The 14,502-nt window shown below is 40.2% G+C and overlaps 1 protein-coding gene across 1 annotated transcript; it reads right to left on the reverse strand.

Moving 5' to 3' along the window:
* Positions 1 to 19: 19 nt before the first annotated feature.
* ipo13a (importin 13a) lies at positions 20 to 13,367 on the reverse strand. Its single transcript, XM_034303624.2, has 21 exons — positions 13,161 to 13,367; positions 11,835 to 11,960; positions 10,411 to 11,021; positions 9,374 to 9,514; positions 7,742 to 7,883; positions 7,323 to 7,489; positions 7,044 to 7,170; positions 6,630 to 6,777; positions 6,257 to 6,438; positions 5,733 to 5,759; positions 5,504 to 5,638; positions 4,822 to 4,959; positions 4,485 to 4,565; positions 4,174 to 4,311; positions 3,988 to 4,084; positions 3,277 to 3,329; positions 2,910 to 2,976; positions 2,763 to 2,821; positions 2,320 to 2,409; positions 1,300 to 1,481; positions 20 to 606 (listed from the first exon to the last, which is right to left on the reverse strand). Exons 1-21 carry the CDS (start codon positions 13,209 to 13,211, stop codon positions 510 to 512), a joined length of 2,859 nt encoding a protein of 952 aa, XP_034159515.2. The 5' UTR covers positions 13,212 to 13,367; the 3' UTR covers positions 20 to 509.
* Between the last annotated feature and the right edge of the window lie 1,135 nt (positions 13,368 to 14,502).

Raw genomic sequence — 14,502 nt, forward strand, 5'->3', positions numbered from 1 at the left:
ACATTCTGTGGAACGTCAGTCATACAAGTACCTGTAATTTAATTGTTACTATAGAAACGATAAAAGTATTAGAACGAGCACATATTAATATAAACGTGTGACTTGCCTTACAGCCGGAAACACTGTCAGAGCTGAAGCAACACCTTCTGACCAATCAGAATTGAGAATTCAGAAACGATGTGGTATAAAACAGTAAGTGTAACAGTTCAGGGCAAACCCAGAATCAGTGACACCAGGAGACAAACCTGGGATGATGTCAACGACAAAAGTGAGTGAAGGCACCTTAAAAATTGAAAGAAGTGCACAGTTCTTGCTTAGACGCAACACACATTCAAAAAAACTATACAGTATAATATGAAATTAGTCAGAAAACAATGACCTTGTGATACTGGAAATCGGTAAAAAGGGCAAACGCAGAGCATTGTGGGTTTTTCCCCAATCTTCTTGTGTCTCCATGTTTGATCCCCAAAGTGTCTGAAAAAACATGGATGTTCACAAAGCAAAGCTGTTCAGTAATCCGCGGTATCGTCTGTTCCCTGTAGACCGCGACACAACAGGGAAAACTCCTTCACAATGTCCCTCATCTTCCACTTACTCACTTGTTCCCTGAGGAGGAGGAGGAGGAAAAACAGAGCTGTGAGCGTTGATACAAGACCCAGCCCCTAGTGCTTCTGTTTTAAAACAGTTTCGTTTCAGAGTTATGTTCCAAAATGGACAGATGGACATTACTGTTTGGGCTAGACGCTCAAATCTCTGGGATATACAGTATAAATAAATAAATAAGGAATATCTGTAGAACATATCACACTAAATGCCATATGTCTTGTTGCTATAAATTTCTCATCTTCATTTGCATGACACTTTTATCCAAGGTGACTCAAAACTAAGAAAGTATACAACTGAGCAGATTTTGGGGTCAAGTGTCTCACACCAAGGACTCAACAGTGGCAGCTAGTCAGTGCTGGGATTTGAACTCGCGACCTTCTGATCATTAGCCTGAAGCCTTCACTACTGAGCCACCACTTCTACATTTTACTGAGGGGGTGTGCAAACTTTTGCACGTCTGAAAAGACTTCCAATCCAACCTGATCATGAATCTAAGCTGTTAAAAAAGTCTAAATTTGTGTATTGTGAGTCAATATTAGACAACAGTGTGTCATCTGTTAAAGACTCATCCTTTAGTTGGGTTGTTAAGGTTCTGTAACAGTAACCAAAAGGTTGTTGGTTCGAATCCCAGAGCAAGACATCTTAGATAGGGTGCAGTCAAGCCCAGTGTATGTGATGTATTGCTTATTTCACCTGAGGATCTGCTGGCAGAAGCGCTCTTTGTGCTCCGGCGTGAGTAAGGCGCAGGGGAAGGCGTCCGGCTGCAGGGCATCTCTCAACCGAGTCGCGAGCAAGCTGGGGCAGTGGAGACTGATGGAGAACAGAACCTCAGCCAGGAGCTCCAGCAGACCACAGGGAGCCTGGATACTGATAACCTACACACACACACACACACACACACACACACACACACACACACACACAAAGTTCCTAGAATATCCTCCATTATTACTAATGTTGTTAATATTGTGTATTTATGGAGGTCATTAGAGATCATTTAATGTACAGTAGTGTATATTTAATATTAAATAGATACTGATTGGTCAGAAGGCATTGATTAATCTTCTATAACAGCAGCTCTGACATTAGTTCAGCTGCAGATCACAGGTTTATATCAATGCATGTGTTTCTATGGTTAAAAACATACACATATATATAAAAAAAAAAAAAAAACGTGCGTAATCGTTGATATGGTGAAGTTTTCTGTAAGGGGATGTTTATTTAACATCTACAAAAAGGAGTCTCCAGTGTCAGCGCTTTGTAACAGTCAGAGCTAAAACTGTAACTTTGAGTTTTCCATCGTCTTCAGGACAGAGGACTTTACACTTTATGTCTTAATAACGTTTTTATCTTATTAACGTTAAGACAGAGAACAAAAGAGATGCTGGTGAGGGAATGAATGTTTACAGCTGCTATAACGTAAGTGAGAACAGGAACGAACCTGTTTTCAGATGTTCTGCAACACTAAATAATTATAAATGGTTAAATGGTGATTTGTTAATAAACAAACATTGTAGTTGTTGGTAATTTGCTGTGGTATAAGGGGAATAAAACACTTCAGGGTGTGCTGATATACGGGAAAATAATCAACTTTGTGGCGATAACTGTAACTCTGTTCATCACACCAGCGTACTGTATCATTGATTATTTTCCTGTTACAACACTTGCCCAAGTGTTTTATTCCTTCTGTATTAAGTGAGTGAAGTGCCTGACCTCCAGTAGGGTCTGAAGAAGCAGCAGGCCGTCCTCCTGCAGCACATCTCGGACAGCGGGGACGTCCTCACAGTGAGACATCAGCTCTGTCTGAGCAGCGCCACGTACAGGAGGAAGAGAGAAAAACTGCTGTTATTTCATTCATCCCAAAAAAAAATAAAAAATTAAATAAGGATAAAGCCACATTTACAATTGTGCTGATAGAAATAAGAAGACGGAACCATTAAAGACAAAGAAACTAAATAAAACATACAAAAAAAACCCAAAAATGGACTGGTTTAAGAAGTGTCGTACTTACAGGAGTAACATGTACAGTGTATTTTGAGCAGAAGAAAAAGAAAGTCTAGTGCTTATGACATATAATAGGATGAGGTTCGCAATCTGCTAATGATTTATAGTTCATTTCACCTTGGATGCAATAAAGGAAAAGCAGAGTGACTTACAAACAGCACACATGTGGACTTGAGAGTGGGCGTCTCGGGAAATTTGAAAGCTAAAATTCCTGCAGGAGGAAGTAGGAAAAACACTGTGAAGGCTTTCTTTATCGGAAACGTGGTGTTTAATTATAAATGCACTACACGAGCTCTCACCACAGTAGAAGACCACTCTGATATCGAGACCCTCTGAGTGATACAGATCTGGTTTCCTTTTCAAAACCTGTAAAATAAGAAAACATTGGAAAAGAACCACATGAAACAGCAGTGTGTTTTCAGAACAGAAAAAGAATCCATCGACATGCCACTATCTTGTAAAAGTCACTTAAATGTAGCAGATCAGATTAAGTACATCGGTGTACATCGTACATCAGTGGCGAAGGTTGTAGTGACCAGAAGCTGTGAATAAAGGTGTCTGCTAAATGACTAGATGTTAGAAACCTTAAATAATTTAGACTTCAGGATCTGTGATCCAATTAAAAATAGATTTTGGGTTTTTATTCGAAGAGTAAAAAATCCCAACCTGTGCATGAAGCTTCATAAACGACTCGACCACGTCAGGATGTTCTCTTGCACCTGCACCATCACACACACACACACACACACACACATTTTGTCTGCATAGTCCAATAGTATTTTGACTATAACAGCACATATCATAGCTAACTAACATGCTCACTCAGTATTTAAATGTAGCTGCTCCAATTAAATACATTTTTATTATTTATTTCAATTTGGAGCATAAACACGGGCATTTGATAGCACAAGGCCTTTGTGGAAACAATAAAGTAGCCATGTGGGTGATTTCAGCCAGTTTATTTAGTATTTAGTAGCACAGTGATACGCTACATAGCTAGCTAATTAGCTGGTGTTGTGTTAACTAACTAGCAGAATAAAGACGTCTACGTGAAACTCACTTGAATGTAAACAGCGTTTCATTGCATTCGTGAATGTTTATGAACAGATTCCTCCTCCTTTTTTTTTTTTTTTAAATAAGTATGCAAGGCTTTCTGGGTACTCAAGTCTAGAGTGATGATTTCTATGTAACTTGAGATGATAATATATTAGAAGATGGCAAAAATGAACTGAACTAGAAGGAGGAACTCGATGGTGGGATAAAAAACAGATTTGGAACTTTGCCTCTGAGTTTTTGAGTCTCTACATGAACATTAACACGTTTACACAGCACTTGTGTTAACATCAGTGCATGAGCATGATTAAGAGGATCCCTTACCATGCTGAAAAACAGACATGGTGACGTTTGTGACAAGTTCCAGAACCGCAGCGATTGATGAGACGTGTTCCTTCTCACAGGCAAATATCTGAAGCAGCTATAAAACAGTGAAGAGAGGGCATAGTTAGTGTAACGCATTAGAGCATGGCTGTAGCTGTCGAAATACACATTCTCATCTCATTCCACCTGTTGTATGAGATCCAAAGCAGAGGCTTGTGGGTAGGCGCTGAACAGCTGACTAATCAGCTCACAGAGTTGAGGTACGAGAGGAGCAAAATCACCGCCAAGGGTCTTCAGAGATTTCTCAAAAACAGCACATGAGGCCTGGGAAGAAGTAAAACAAGTAAGAGACGGAAGAAATGAACACAGATGCCTGCTAAATCTGTTTTGGGTACCTTTCCTTTCACTCAAAAACTATGGGGGATACAGTCTTTTGCACTCAATTATGTTAATACATGGTGAAGTGAGTGTTTTATGTATTTGTTTATATCACTTACCTCCACCACTTCGGTGTCTTTCAGCCACTTGCTCAGAAGGGTTTGGATGAGAGGAAACACTTGCTGTAGCACGACTACTACCTGAAAGAAAAATCCAGAAAAGGGAGAATGAATTCCTTCAATCCATTTCCATAAGTCACATTTATGTGTTCATCCTAACCACTAACCAGATATCAATAAAGTGAAGTTATGCTATGTTTTGTCATTCTAAAAACTCCGCAATGGCAATGCAAACATTTCGAGCTTGTTGACTCGACTCCTTGGGCTTCTGAGGGATTAGAACAGCCACTAAAATGGGGGAGATGAGTCAACGCTGTTGATGAGGGCTGAACTGTACCGGATTGTTGTGAGCAGCAAATCGACGACCTTTAACCCCGTCCAGTCCTTCGCCGTGTGTGTTCAAGTCGAGAGTGGAGAAGAGGCTGGAGATCAGGCCCAGAACCTGAAGCGTGGAGTGTTTAGTGGCAGGAGAGGGCTGTGAAATAAAAGCAAAGGGCAGGAAAACACAACAAGCATTAAAGTTAAACCCTAAGAACATCACTCAAGTTAAGTTCAATTAAAGAAAGACACACACCCGTTTGTAGTTACATTTAATGTTGCGGAACGTCTGTAAAGTTAGTTTCCGTTATCATGTGTTACAATAAGTCAAGATCCAACTGAGTAATCCATTTATCACGTAGTACATGTCATAGGACCAGGCTGATATTCCTCACTCTCATTGCTACATGTCATAAATCTAATAAGGTGGAAGCTTTAAGAGATCAAAATCGTGAGCACACTGTTGCTAGGCAACTGTGGAAATGAAACAAAATGATTCAGACAGATAACATGCAGCAATTTTTATATGGGCAATTTTTATAAAGGCACAGTGACAGCGATAAAAAGACAAAAATTCTTATTTTGAGAAAATCTGAGCTATCACAAAATAAATTCAGTAAATTTCAGGGTGTTTGGAATAAGCTGCATTCTCAGCTGAGTTTTGTGAGCTGTGCGGAGTAAGGTGCTGGTTTGATCTGTACCGCCTGATTGGCCAGCCGCTCCAGGTCCTGGATATGAGGCGAGAGGAGAGAGAGCAGTCTTTCCGGAATCTCCTCATCCGGCATGGCCGAGAGTAAAAATCCCAGAGCCTGCATGAGCCACGTGCTCTGAGGGCTCTGTGGAAATAAAAAATTTATCAGTGCTCTGATCAATCCCTAACACGGATGTAAATCACACTGGGAATGTGGTGTGGATGAGAGGAATTCTGACCTTGTGGATCCGCTTAACGAGTGCATCCTAAAAAAGAAAAAAAAATACATATTCAGAGCTATAATTCCAAAAAAGAATCATGTTAAGGTCATCGTAATAGCTATATTCTTAGAATAAAAGATTTCATATGGAACCTGCTAGCCTACTCTTGAGTGTGTTTTTCTGAGGGAACATTTAAAGATTTTTTTTTTAATATCGTGTTTCTGTTTTGAACCCTTAACCATCCAAAGAACCATTAAATCAAAACATGTTTTTTTCTAGGAGTTTAAAGAGAGACTGTGTTCAATGTGATGCTCGCTTAGGAGAAACTTAGTCCATGTTAACACTAAAAATGAAAATGAAAGCTATTAGTATCTTTCATTCATTATTCATTTTGCTTGTAATGTGTTACTTGAGATTCCTTTCATTCTTGTCTTGTTCAGTATCTTCTATAATCTTTATTTCATTCCCATTATTTAAATTTGAAAAAGAGGCACACCGAAGGGTTCTAGATGTAACTTTTTTTGGTCCGAGCTGTTGTGTACCTGTGAGGATGCCAGGATGTCGTTGGCGTGCGGGTAAAGGTGACGCTTGCACTCGCGGCAGATTCTCTTCAGCGTGGAGACGGCGGCCACGGAGAGATCAGCGTCTGACAGGGCGGGCAGGACGACACACAGGACAGCGGGCACCATGACTGGGTGATCGGCCAGCCACTCAGCCAGTGAGCCTAACAAACACAGACAAATACTGTATACAGAATACATACAAACTGTAAGGTGGGGTAGTCGATATGATAAGATGTCTTTTTTTTTTTTTTTTTAAATAATCTGAGGTGAAAGTCAAGCATGATTAATGCTTAAATGATTTTTGGCACGTGCCTAACGCAGAGCCTAATTTTTCCTGGAATGAATGATGTACCTAGTGTGAGCATGACGGTCTCTGTGAGCTGAACGCTGTTCGCGGAGATGAGAGGGATGAGGCCGATCAGACCTGGGATCACGTCTGAGTAACTGACGTCCACAGTGTCAGCTATGGACTGGAAACCGAACAGCAGAGCCTCTATATCCTCCATACAGACAGAGACAGAGATAAGAAGTTGGTAAAGATGAATAGAAAAAAAAAAGAAAACATTTTTTTTTGTCAAACAGGGCTGATAATAGGATATATGATATACCACAATATATGAAGTAGTGTGATCTGATTTAAAAATGATCTATCAGTTCTGTGGTGAAAAATTTATATTTCAGGGTGGCTAAAGTCACCCCAGGCCATCCCTAAGCTCCGCCCCTATCAATATGCAATTTCTATCATCAAGCCAAATGAGATACTGACCTGCCACGAGGAGGAGTGTGAGTGCGTCGTGTCGGTCAGCAACACACCAAGTTTGTCGTACAGTTTGCGCAACAGTTCGGGGCCCAGCAGCTCATACACACACATCAGAGTGTCTGAGATATCGACTCTGCAACATGGTACACACTGTTCACAGCTACTCCATCACATCAGACCATTTTAACAACATAATTAACTGTGCGTGTCACAATTTTATATATTAGATTTCCTAAACCCACACTTGTGTTTTACCGTTTAATAAAACTTCCTCATTTTGGTCACCTGTATGTCCTGAATTGTTCCTTGTCATCAGAAGACCATGAGGCGTAGTCGTGCTCGTTAGGAAAGCGTGCTTTGTGCAGCAGAACGTCAACCAGCTGGAAGTAAACGGGTCTGTACAGCTGCAGGTAAAACGTCTGCTTCTCTGTTTCCAGTGACATGATGTCATCCTGTAAGGAACGGAGCACCTCTCACTATGGACTACTACAGAAATCTAAGTTCATATACACTACAGGTATGACATGAATAAATTACATTAAGTAACGATGCATAGGAAACACGACGCAAACATTTAGATAACTGAACGATGTTATAGTAATGACTAACAATAATGATTTCTGTTAAATGACCTGAACAGAAGATGCAGTCTTGCATATATGGATTTTAAAGGTGGTCTAAAATCTGCTGATGTTCTTCCCTACCTGCAGTGTGTACCAGAATGTGAGAGTGAGTGAGCTGGAAGTCTCGTCCACTGGGTAGTGGCCAGGAATCGCAGTGCAGGACAGAATCATACTGACCAGAGCCTGGAAACCCTGCCAGTGTCCGATCTGTTCCAACAATGTTCTGAGGCAGGGACAGAGACAGAGACTGTTAGTCATAATGTCTGCCACCTGACACGTCTAGAGGAGATTAAATCCACGTCGTCGGGCTCTACGGCGTGTCTGCATGACATAATTACATATTTACTAATCTATTCTCCCACTACTTTCCTGTCCCCATGTCCTGATTTCATATTTCATTGTTTATATTAGTTTCACTGACCTTTTCTTCCGCTGGCCCACATTTCTCAACATTTATAACAGACTTATCTATTATTATGTCTAAAACCAACTAACCAGACATGCTGGAAAGAAGATCTGTTACAGTTTAAGTCAAAAGTTTACATCCCCCTTTCAGAATCTCCAAAATGTTCATTATTTTACCAAAATAAGAGCGATCATACAAAATGCATGTTATTGTTTATTTAGTGCTGACCTGAATAAGATATTTCACATAAAAGATGTTTACATATAGTCCACAAGAGAAAATAATAGTTGAATTTATAAAAATGACCCTGTTCAAAAGTTTACATCCCCTTGATTCTTAATACTGTGTTGTTACCTGAATGATCCACAGCTGTGTTTTTTTGTTTACTGATAGTTGTTCCTGAGTCCCTTGTTTGTCCTGAACAGTTAAACTGCCTGCTGTTCTTCAGAAAAATCCTTCAGGTCCCACAAATTCTTTGGTTTTCCAGCATTTTTGTGTATTTGAACCCTTTCCAACAATGACTGTATGATTTTGAGATCCATCTTTTCACACTGAGGACAACTGAGGGACTCATATGCAACTATTACAGAAGGTTCAAACGCTCACTGATGCTCCAGAAGGAAAAAACGTGCATTAAGAGCTGGGGGGTGAAAACTTTTGAACAGAATGAAGATGTGTACAACTTCTTATTTCTTATTTTGCTTAAATATCATATTTTTTCATTTAGTACTGCCCTTCAGAGGCTACAGAAGATAGTTACATATTTCCCAGAAGACAAAATTAGTGAAATTTACCCTGAACTTCAAATTCAAAAAGTTTTATAAAATTCAAAAATTCAAATATTTTTATGAATTCAACTATTATTTTTATATTGTGGACTATATGTAAACATCTTTTATGTGAAATATCTTATTCAGGTCAGCACTAAATAAACAATAACGTGTATTTTGTATGATCGCTCTTATTTTGGTAAAATAATGAACATTTTGCAGATTCTGAAAGGGGGATGTAAACTTTTGACCTCAACTGTATGTGAATTAACATGAAGTGAGCTCTTACTCTGAATGATCTGCAACACTACTGTTGCTGTGTTTTTGAAAAGGTTGTGGATTGGCCTTAGAGGCGAGTACCACAGTGTGAAATCTACACTGGAGGCGGGGCTTATTTAAGTCCCAGTGCATCTTCGTGCTCGTTATTCAGTCTTCCCAACACCAATGGAGATCAGCGATAATCAGAACTCGTGAATGCAGCTCTGATCTGATGATGATCTACGTTATATAAGTTAGAGGCATGCTGTAAGGTCTAACCTGCAGTGGGTTTCGCCGAGAGCGACGACAATGCGGCAGATTCCGTGAGACGTCTCCATGTCTCTGTCCTGCACTGCCCTCTTCAGCTCCTCCTGGAGCTCCAGCACACGGGGCAACAACTTCACCAGACTGTCCGCGGACCTACACGCAAAAAAAACATGCACGCTTTAATGTCGACGTTAGTGTGTTTTCATTAAGTACTGTTACGTTAGATATTTCAGATTAGACTGGCAAGAAGAGGGAAGTCATTGGAAGAGCTTGAGCCAAACACACAGTTTTTCTAACCGTGATGAACAAGGCTTCAGAGGCTCAAGTGTGTTCCCTTGATATATTTATTTCTGTATTAACAGTACTGTGCATAAGTCTTAGGCATGCTGTAGAGCAAAGATGCCTTTGAAAATAATGAAATTAAATGTTTCTACATTAAAAAAAATCCTATAAAGAGCAGTAAACAGTAATAAATCAAACAAAATCAATATTTGGTGTGACGATCCTTTGCTTTAAAAAAAAAAATAGTATTCTCAGGTGCAGTGTGTGCAGTTTTATAAGGAAATGAGCTGGAAGTGTTACTGAGCATCTTGCAGAAGCAGCCACAGTTCTTCTGGAGACTCTGACTGTCGACTCGCTTCTTATTTCTGCAGCAAAACCCAGCAGCCTTCATTCTGTTTTTATCTGAAAAGTGTCTCTTATGTCATCCGCTGCTTTCTTTACTGACATACAAACATTTTTCTGTAACATTTAATTTTGTGCTGGAAAACTAATATTTGGAATCTAAAGTGTTTTTGTACCGAATCAATAGTATAGAAGTCAGAAAATAAAAATCTACAACAAAGTTTGTACTAAAAGAAAAAATAGGGTGCCTAAGACTTTTGCACAGTAGTGTATATATTTTGCTATTTATTATTATATGTAATGGTTTCCATACACGTGTATATGTAAGTAATAACATTACGCTGAATTGCAAGAAGAAAAATGATATTTTGTGAGTTCATGAAGTGAAAATGTGTCTTCTCAAAATCTGAGTCTTTGGCCCTCACCTCTGCCAGTCAGGCACTGAAAGGGCACCGACGACGCTCTCCACAGCCGTGTCAAAAAGCTCAGGCACTTTAAGTATGGCCAAGCTATCCTGCAGCACTCCTTCACACTGACCCAAATCGACGCCGAGCGTGAGCCAGGACGGCAGACAGCGCAGCGCTCGCTCCTTCACGCTGCATGCCGAGCCTTCACACCGCAGCAGCTCCCTCAGCAGTGGACACAACGACGTCCACTCTTGCGCCAGGGCAGCCTGAAGCCTGGCACGATTCCCTGGTGTGAACTTCCTGCTCAGGAGCTCCTCAGGCAACACGGTGAGCACCTCTAACAGGGCCAGGCGCCGGCCGGCCGCCTCAGCTGAGCCCTCTCCGCTCTGGAACGCCTGCAGGAGATCGGGCACGGCGCTGGGCCAGGAGTCGAGGAGCGTGCGGAGGATCAGAGACGCCAGGGCCACGCAGAGGCGCGTCAGCACCATCTTGGGGCCGAGGGCGAAGTGGCACACGTGGGTGACGAGTTGAGAGCGGAGAGACTCACGAAGCTCAGAACTGAGGTCGTGCCAGTGGCTGGAGATTTTGCCGTGTAGTGTGCTCGCACCGAAAAACTGGATCTCAGGCACCTGCTCGGGTCAAAATCATTTCACGTCATCATGAAACTTTCAAATTGCATATTTTGGTATTTTGATATTATGAAGATTTAACATTTTTTAAAAAAATTATATTTTGATAAATTTTTAGTACAAAGCTAAAATATGGTAGCTAAAATATATTTTATAATTGTTACTCTTTCTCTTACCTTGATCAGATACGTTTATGATATAAACTACCAGTCACCCTTAGAATTTTAGCATTTTTTTTCTCATTTAAATGGCCTCATTTTAAATACTTAAAAAAAAAAAAAAAAAAACTGTGGGAGTACGTATAAATGAATAGTCAATTACAAAATATTTCCTGAATTGAAAAATGAGACTTTATTTCACTGGATCAATTTTTAACACACTAATTCGGCATTTTACACACGACATATTAATGTTTCATAATTAATACTAGCGCTGTCTACGAGGCTTTAATCTATAGGCGTAACAGCTTCACCCTCCAAGTGCGTCTGTCTTCATTGAGGTCACATTAGGGTTTGAGAGCGAGAGCAGCTAATAAGTTCTACAGTTTTAGAGTTTCTTATTCACTCTTAGTCTGGATCACTTCATTTGTTTGGGATTAAACTGTAATAAAACATAAGGTATTCAAAACCATTTGACTATACAGTGACATCATTGTGCTACTTTGGTTTAAAGCCAGCTGCTTTTTTTTTTTTATTTTGAAGGATGTGAGTTCATTCTGCAAGACAGAGACACACTGTGGTGTCTTGACTTGACTTGTGGTGTCTTAAATTGGATTGTACCCCACTTTTAAGTCACGGTGACTTTTGTACCAACCTTGTCCGGGCTCAGCAATGCCCAGCAAAAGTGCCACGCCTGCGGTGACGCTTGGGCCTGCGCCAGCCACTTTTGGGCCACGTTTTTCTGCACCATATCCGGATCATAGTACAGCTGCTGAAGAGCCTGTGGGAGGGTGATGACACAAAAAAATGTGAGGCATTTCAAGAGACACGGCCTGCGTCCCAAACTCCCAAACTAGTCCATGAGTACAGGTACACACTGGGTTTAAGCCGTAATACAGGCGCTACTGAGGATTTACAGGAAATTAATCAACACCTTCTGACCAATCGGACCAAAAGAAATGACAAATTTCTTTATATTTTGGCAAACTTCAAGCTCTGAGTGCCAACAGCAGCCACACAACACATGCTTTCTGTTATTATTAGCATCACAGAGATGTACTGAGATATCAGGTTACTTTTCTACACCCTAAGTCTCCTCTATTGACCTCAGCCTTACACACTCAAAAGCATACACTAAATTAGACTGCATATAACATTTACAGGTGTAACAGAGGAACAATTTGTAATCATAAACCTATTATTTTACTCTTTTATTATTTTCTAAACTCCATATATTGCTATACAGCCATTGTGTTCAATGTACTTGTTGAATTATTGTCAAACTGAACAGCTAAGCCCAGAATAATTCACTTACATAATAATTAAATATTTCACATTAAATTATTAATTATGTTATCATTAATAGAGGTTAAAGTTGAGTTTCAAAAGTAATTTAATAAATCTCAGTTCTCTCATAAAAGTACTTCCTGGTTTTTACTTCTCTTTAGCTAGCTAGATGCTAATTTATTTATTTATTTGTTTGTTTGTTTGTTTTTTTAACCTCATGTGACAACTCAAATTCACACTTTTAGAAAACATTTGTTTCAAATACATTTTTAAATTATAATAAACGAACATTCTATTATACTTCACGAAATTAGCACCATGCTAACACTGTTGCTACGGCAACCAAAATATTTTCGTTAAGAAAAACAAATTAGCCGCCTGCTAATCTTAACCGTTAAATTCCATTAGATTACAGTTGCTCGCGATATAGTATGCCTGTGTTGAAAATGGCGCCACGGAGCCTACACAAGTAGACTACATACGTAATAATACAGAACGGCGTTGTGCGCACTTTGTAGTGCACTACGGATAGTGATAGGTGACATTTAGGATACAGGCGCTGTATTTGCCCGCGAGACGTACTTTTGACACTAGGTTTGTCCACAACTCTTCAGAAAACAACAGAATATGTAACAAAAGCTAATTTTTATCATTTTCTTCAATTGAATTAAAGTGAATAGTTGATATGTCCTACCCTCTCCACTGCCTCCGCAGTAAACTCGGTCGGTTCTGAGCAAGCGGACATTATCGCCGGTTTTCACGGATACAAAAAATGTCCTGTAACAATATTTTACCCAAACAGCTTACATAATGTGTCCCTCAACTGATTTAAGACACAACAAGTCTAGAGAAGCTCACAGTGTCTGTGTCCAGTCCTACTGAATAATCTCAGTATAGTTATAGCTATCGGGGTGTGTTCCAAATCATGCCCTAGCCCACTACTCCCTACACTCCCTCTCTAGGGCCTTTCGCACCACGGGAACCTTTTCATAGTCCCTGAACTAATTGTGGAACTCCCCACTTTTTGGCGTTTTCCCACCTCTGGAACTGGGTGCGATTTTAGTACTGGACTGCCTTTTTCGAGAACCAAATTAGCTTCTACTCCGGAGCAGGGTCTAACCAGCACGACTGGTACTATCCGTGGCGTAAGTAGACGTTGATTGGCCAAACGTGTACGAAAACGCCCTCACCCTCCATGATTTAAAACGCCGCGTAAACATACTGTTCTTTCAATCACTTTATGTATACGTCGACATTCCATGTCCATTATTGTGAAACCCGCGAGACACAACAAAAACACAGCTCCGATCACAGCGTCCTCCATCCTCCGGTTGTTTACGTTGTTCTTGTTGTTGAACGCCGCGCACAAATGACGTCGCTGTCGACCGGCTTACGTCACTTCCTAGTGCCCACTGTCGGTGCGAATGCAACCCTTTAAACGGTACTGGGAAATAATTCACGCAAAATCGCCCAGTACTTTAGTACTGTAAATTTAGTTCTGGAACTAAAGTGGTGCGAAAGGCCCTAATGAGCACCAATTAGCCCCCACTTCAACCACAGATTTGGGAAATATTATGAAAGTAATAGCTAGCTGTTGTTTTGCAGTAGCTACATATACAATTTGCAAACTCAATGCAAAAAAAAAAAACAAAAAAAAAAAAACAGTTGCTACATAAAATTTGTGCCAAAAGTATTGAACGTAACATTTCAACAAAAATATACAATGAGAAAGAAGAAAAGTCTGAAACCGAAAACAATGAACTCAATGGCAAACATTTAAAATGGTCTTTAAATAAACAGGATTCTTTGTTAAGTTTTTGAAGCTTCCTTTTTGCTAATCATGGTTTATGAACGCGGTTTCAAAGTTTTCGTTTACGATCCGCCATTCTGGCACAAACCTCTCACGTGGGAGGGGCTTAACAGCGATTTACTCTCATTGGCTAGTGAGATTTGGACTGACAGCTCACTGACCTGGAGGTCGAGGCTTCATTGGCATGAATTTTGGAGAGCATTCTGAATGCGGTTCACTGTATAGT

This window comes from Pangasianodon hypophthalmus, chromosome 4 (assembly GCF_027358585.1).
Source record: "Pangasianodon hypophthalmus isolate fPanHyp1 chromosome 4, fPanHyp1.pri, whole genome shotgun sequence".
Lineage (NCBI taxonomy): Eukaryota > Metazoa > Chordata > Actinopteri > Siluriformes > Pangasiidae > Pangasianodon > Pangasianodon hypophthalmus.

Coding starts and splice junctions, on each gene's coding strand:
- ipo13a (XM_034303624.2), bottom strand. CDS start 13,211: ATGTCCGCTTGCTCAGAACCGACCGAGTTTACTGCGGAGGCAGTGGAG. Junction 7,171..7,322: donor GAACAATTCAGGACATACAG/GTGACCAAAATG, acceptor ACCATGTTGCAG/AGTCGATATCTCAGACACTC. Junction 4,566..4,821: donor TTGCTGCTCACAACAATCCG/GTACAGTTCAGC, acceptor TTTTTCTTTCAG/GTAGTAGTCGTGCTACAGCA.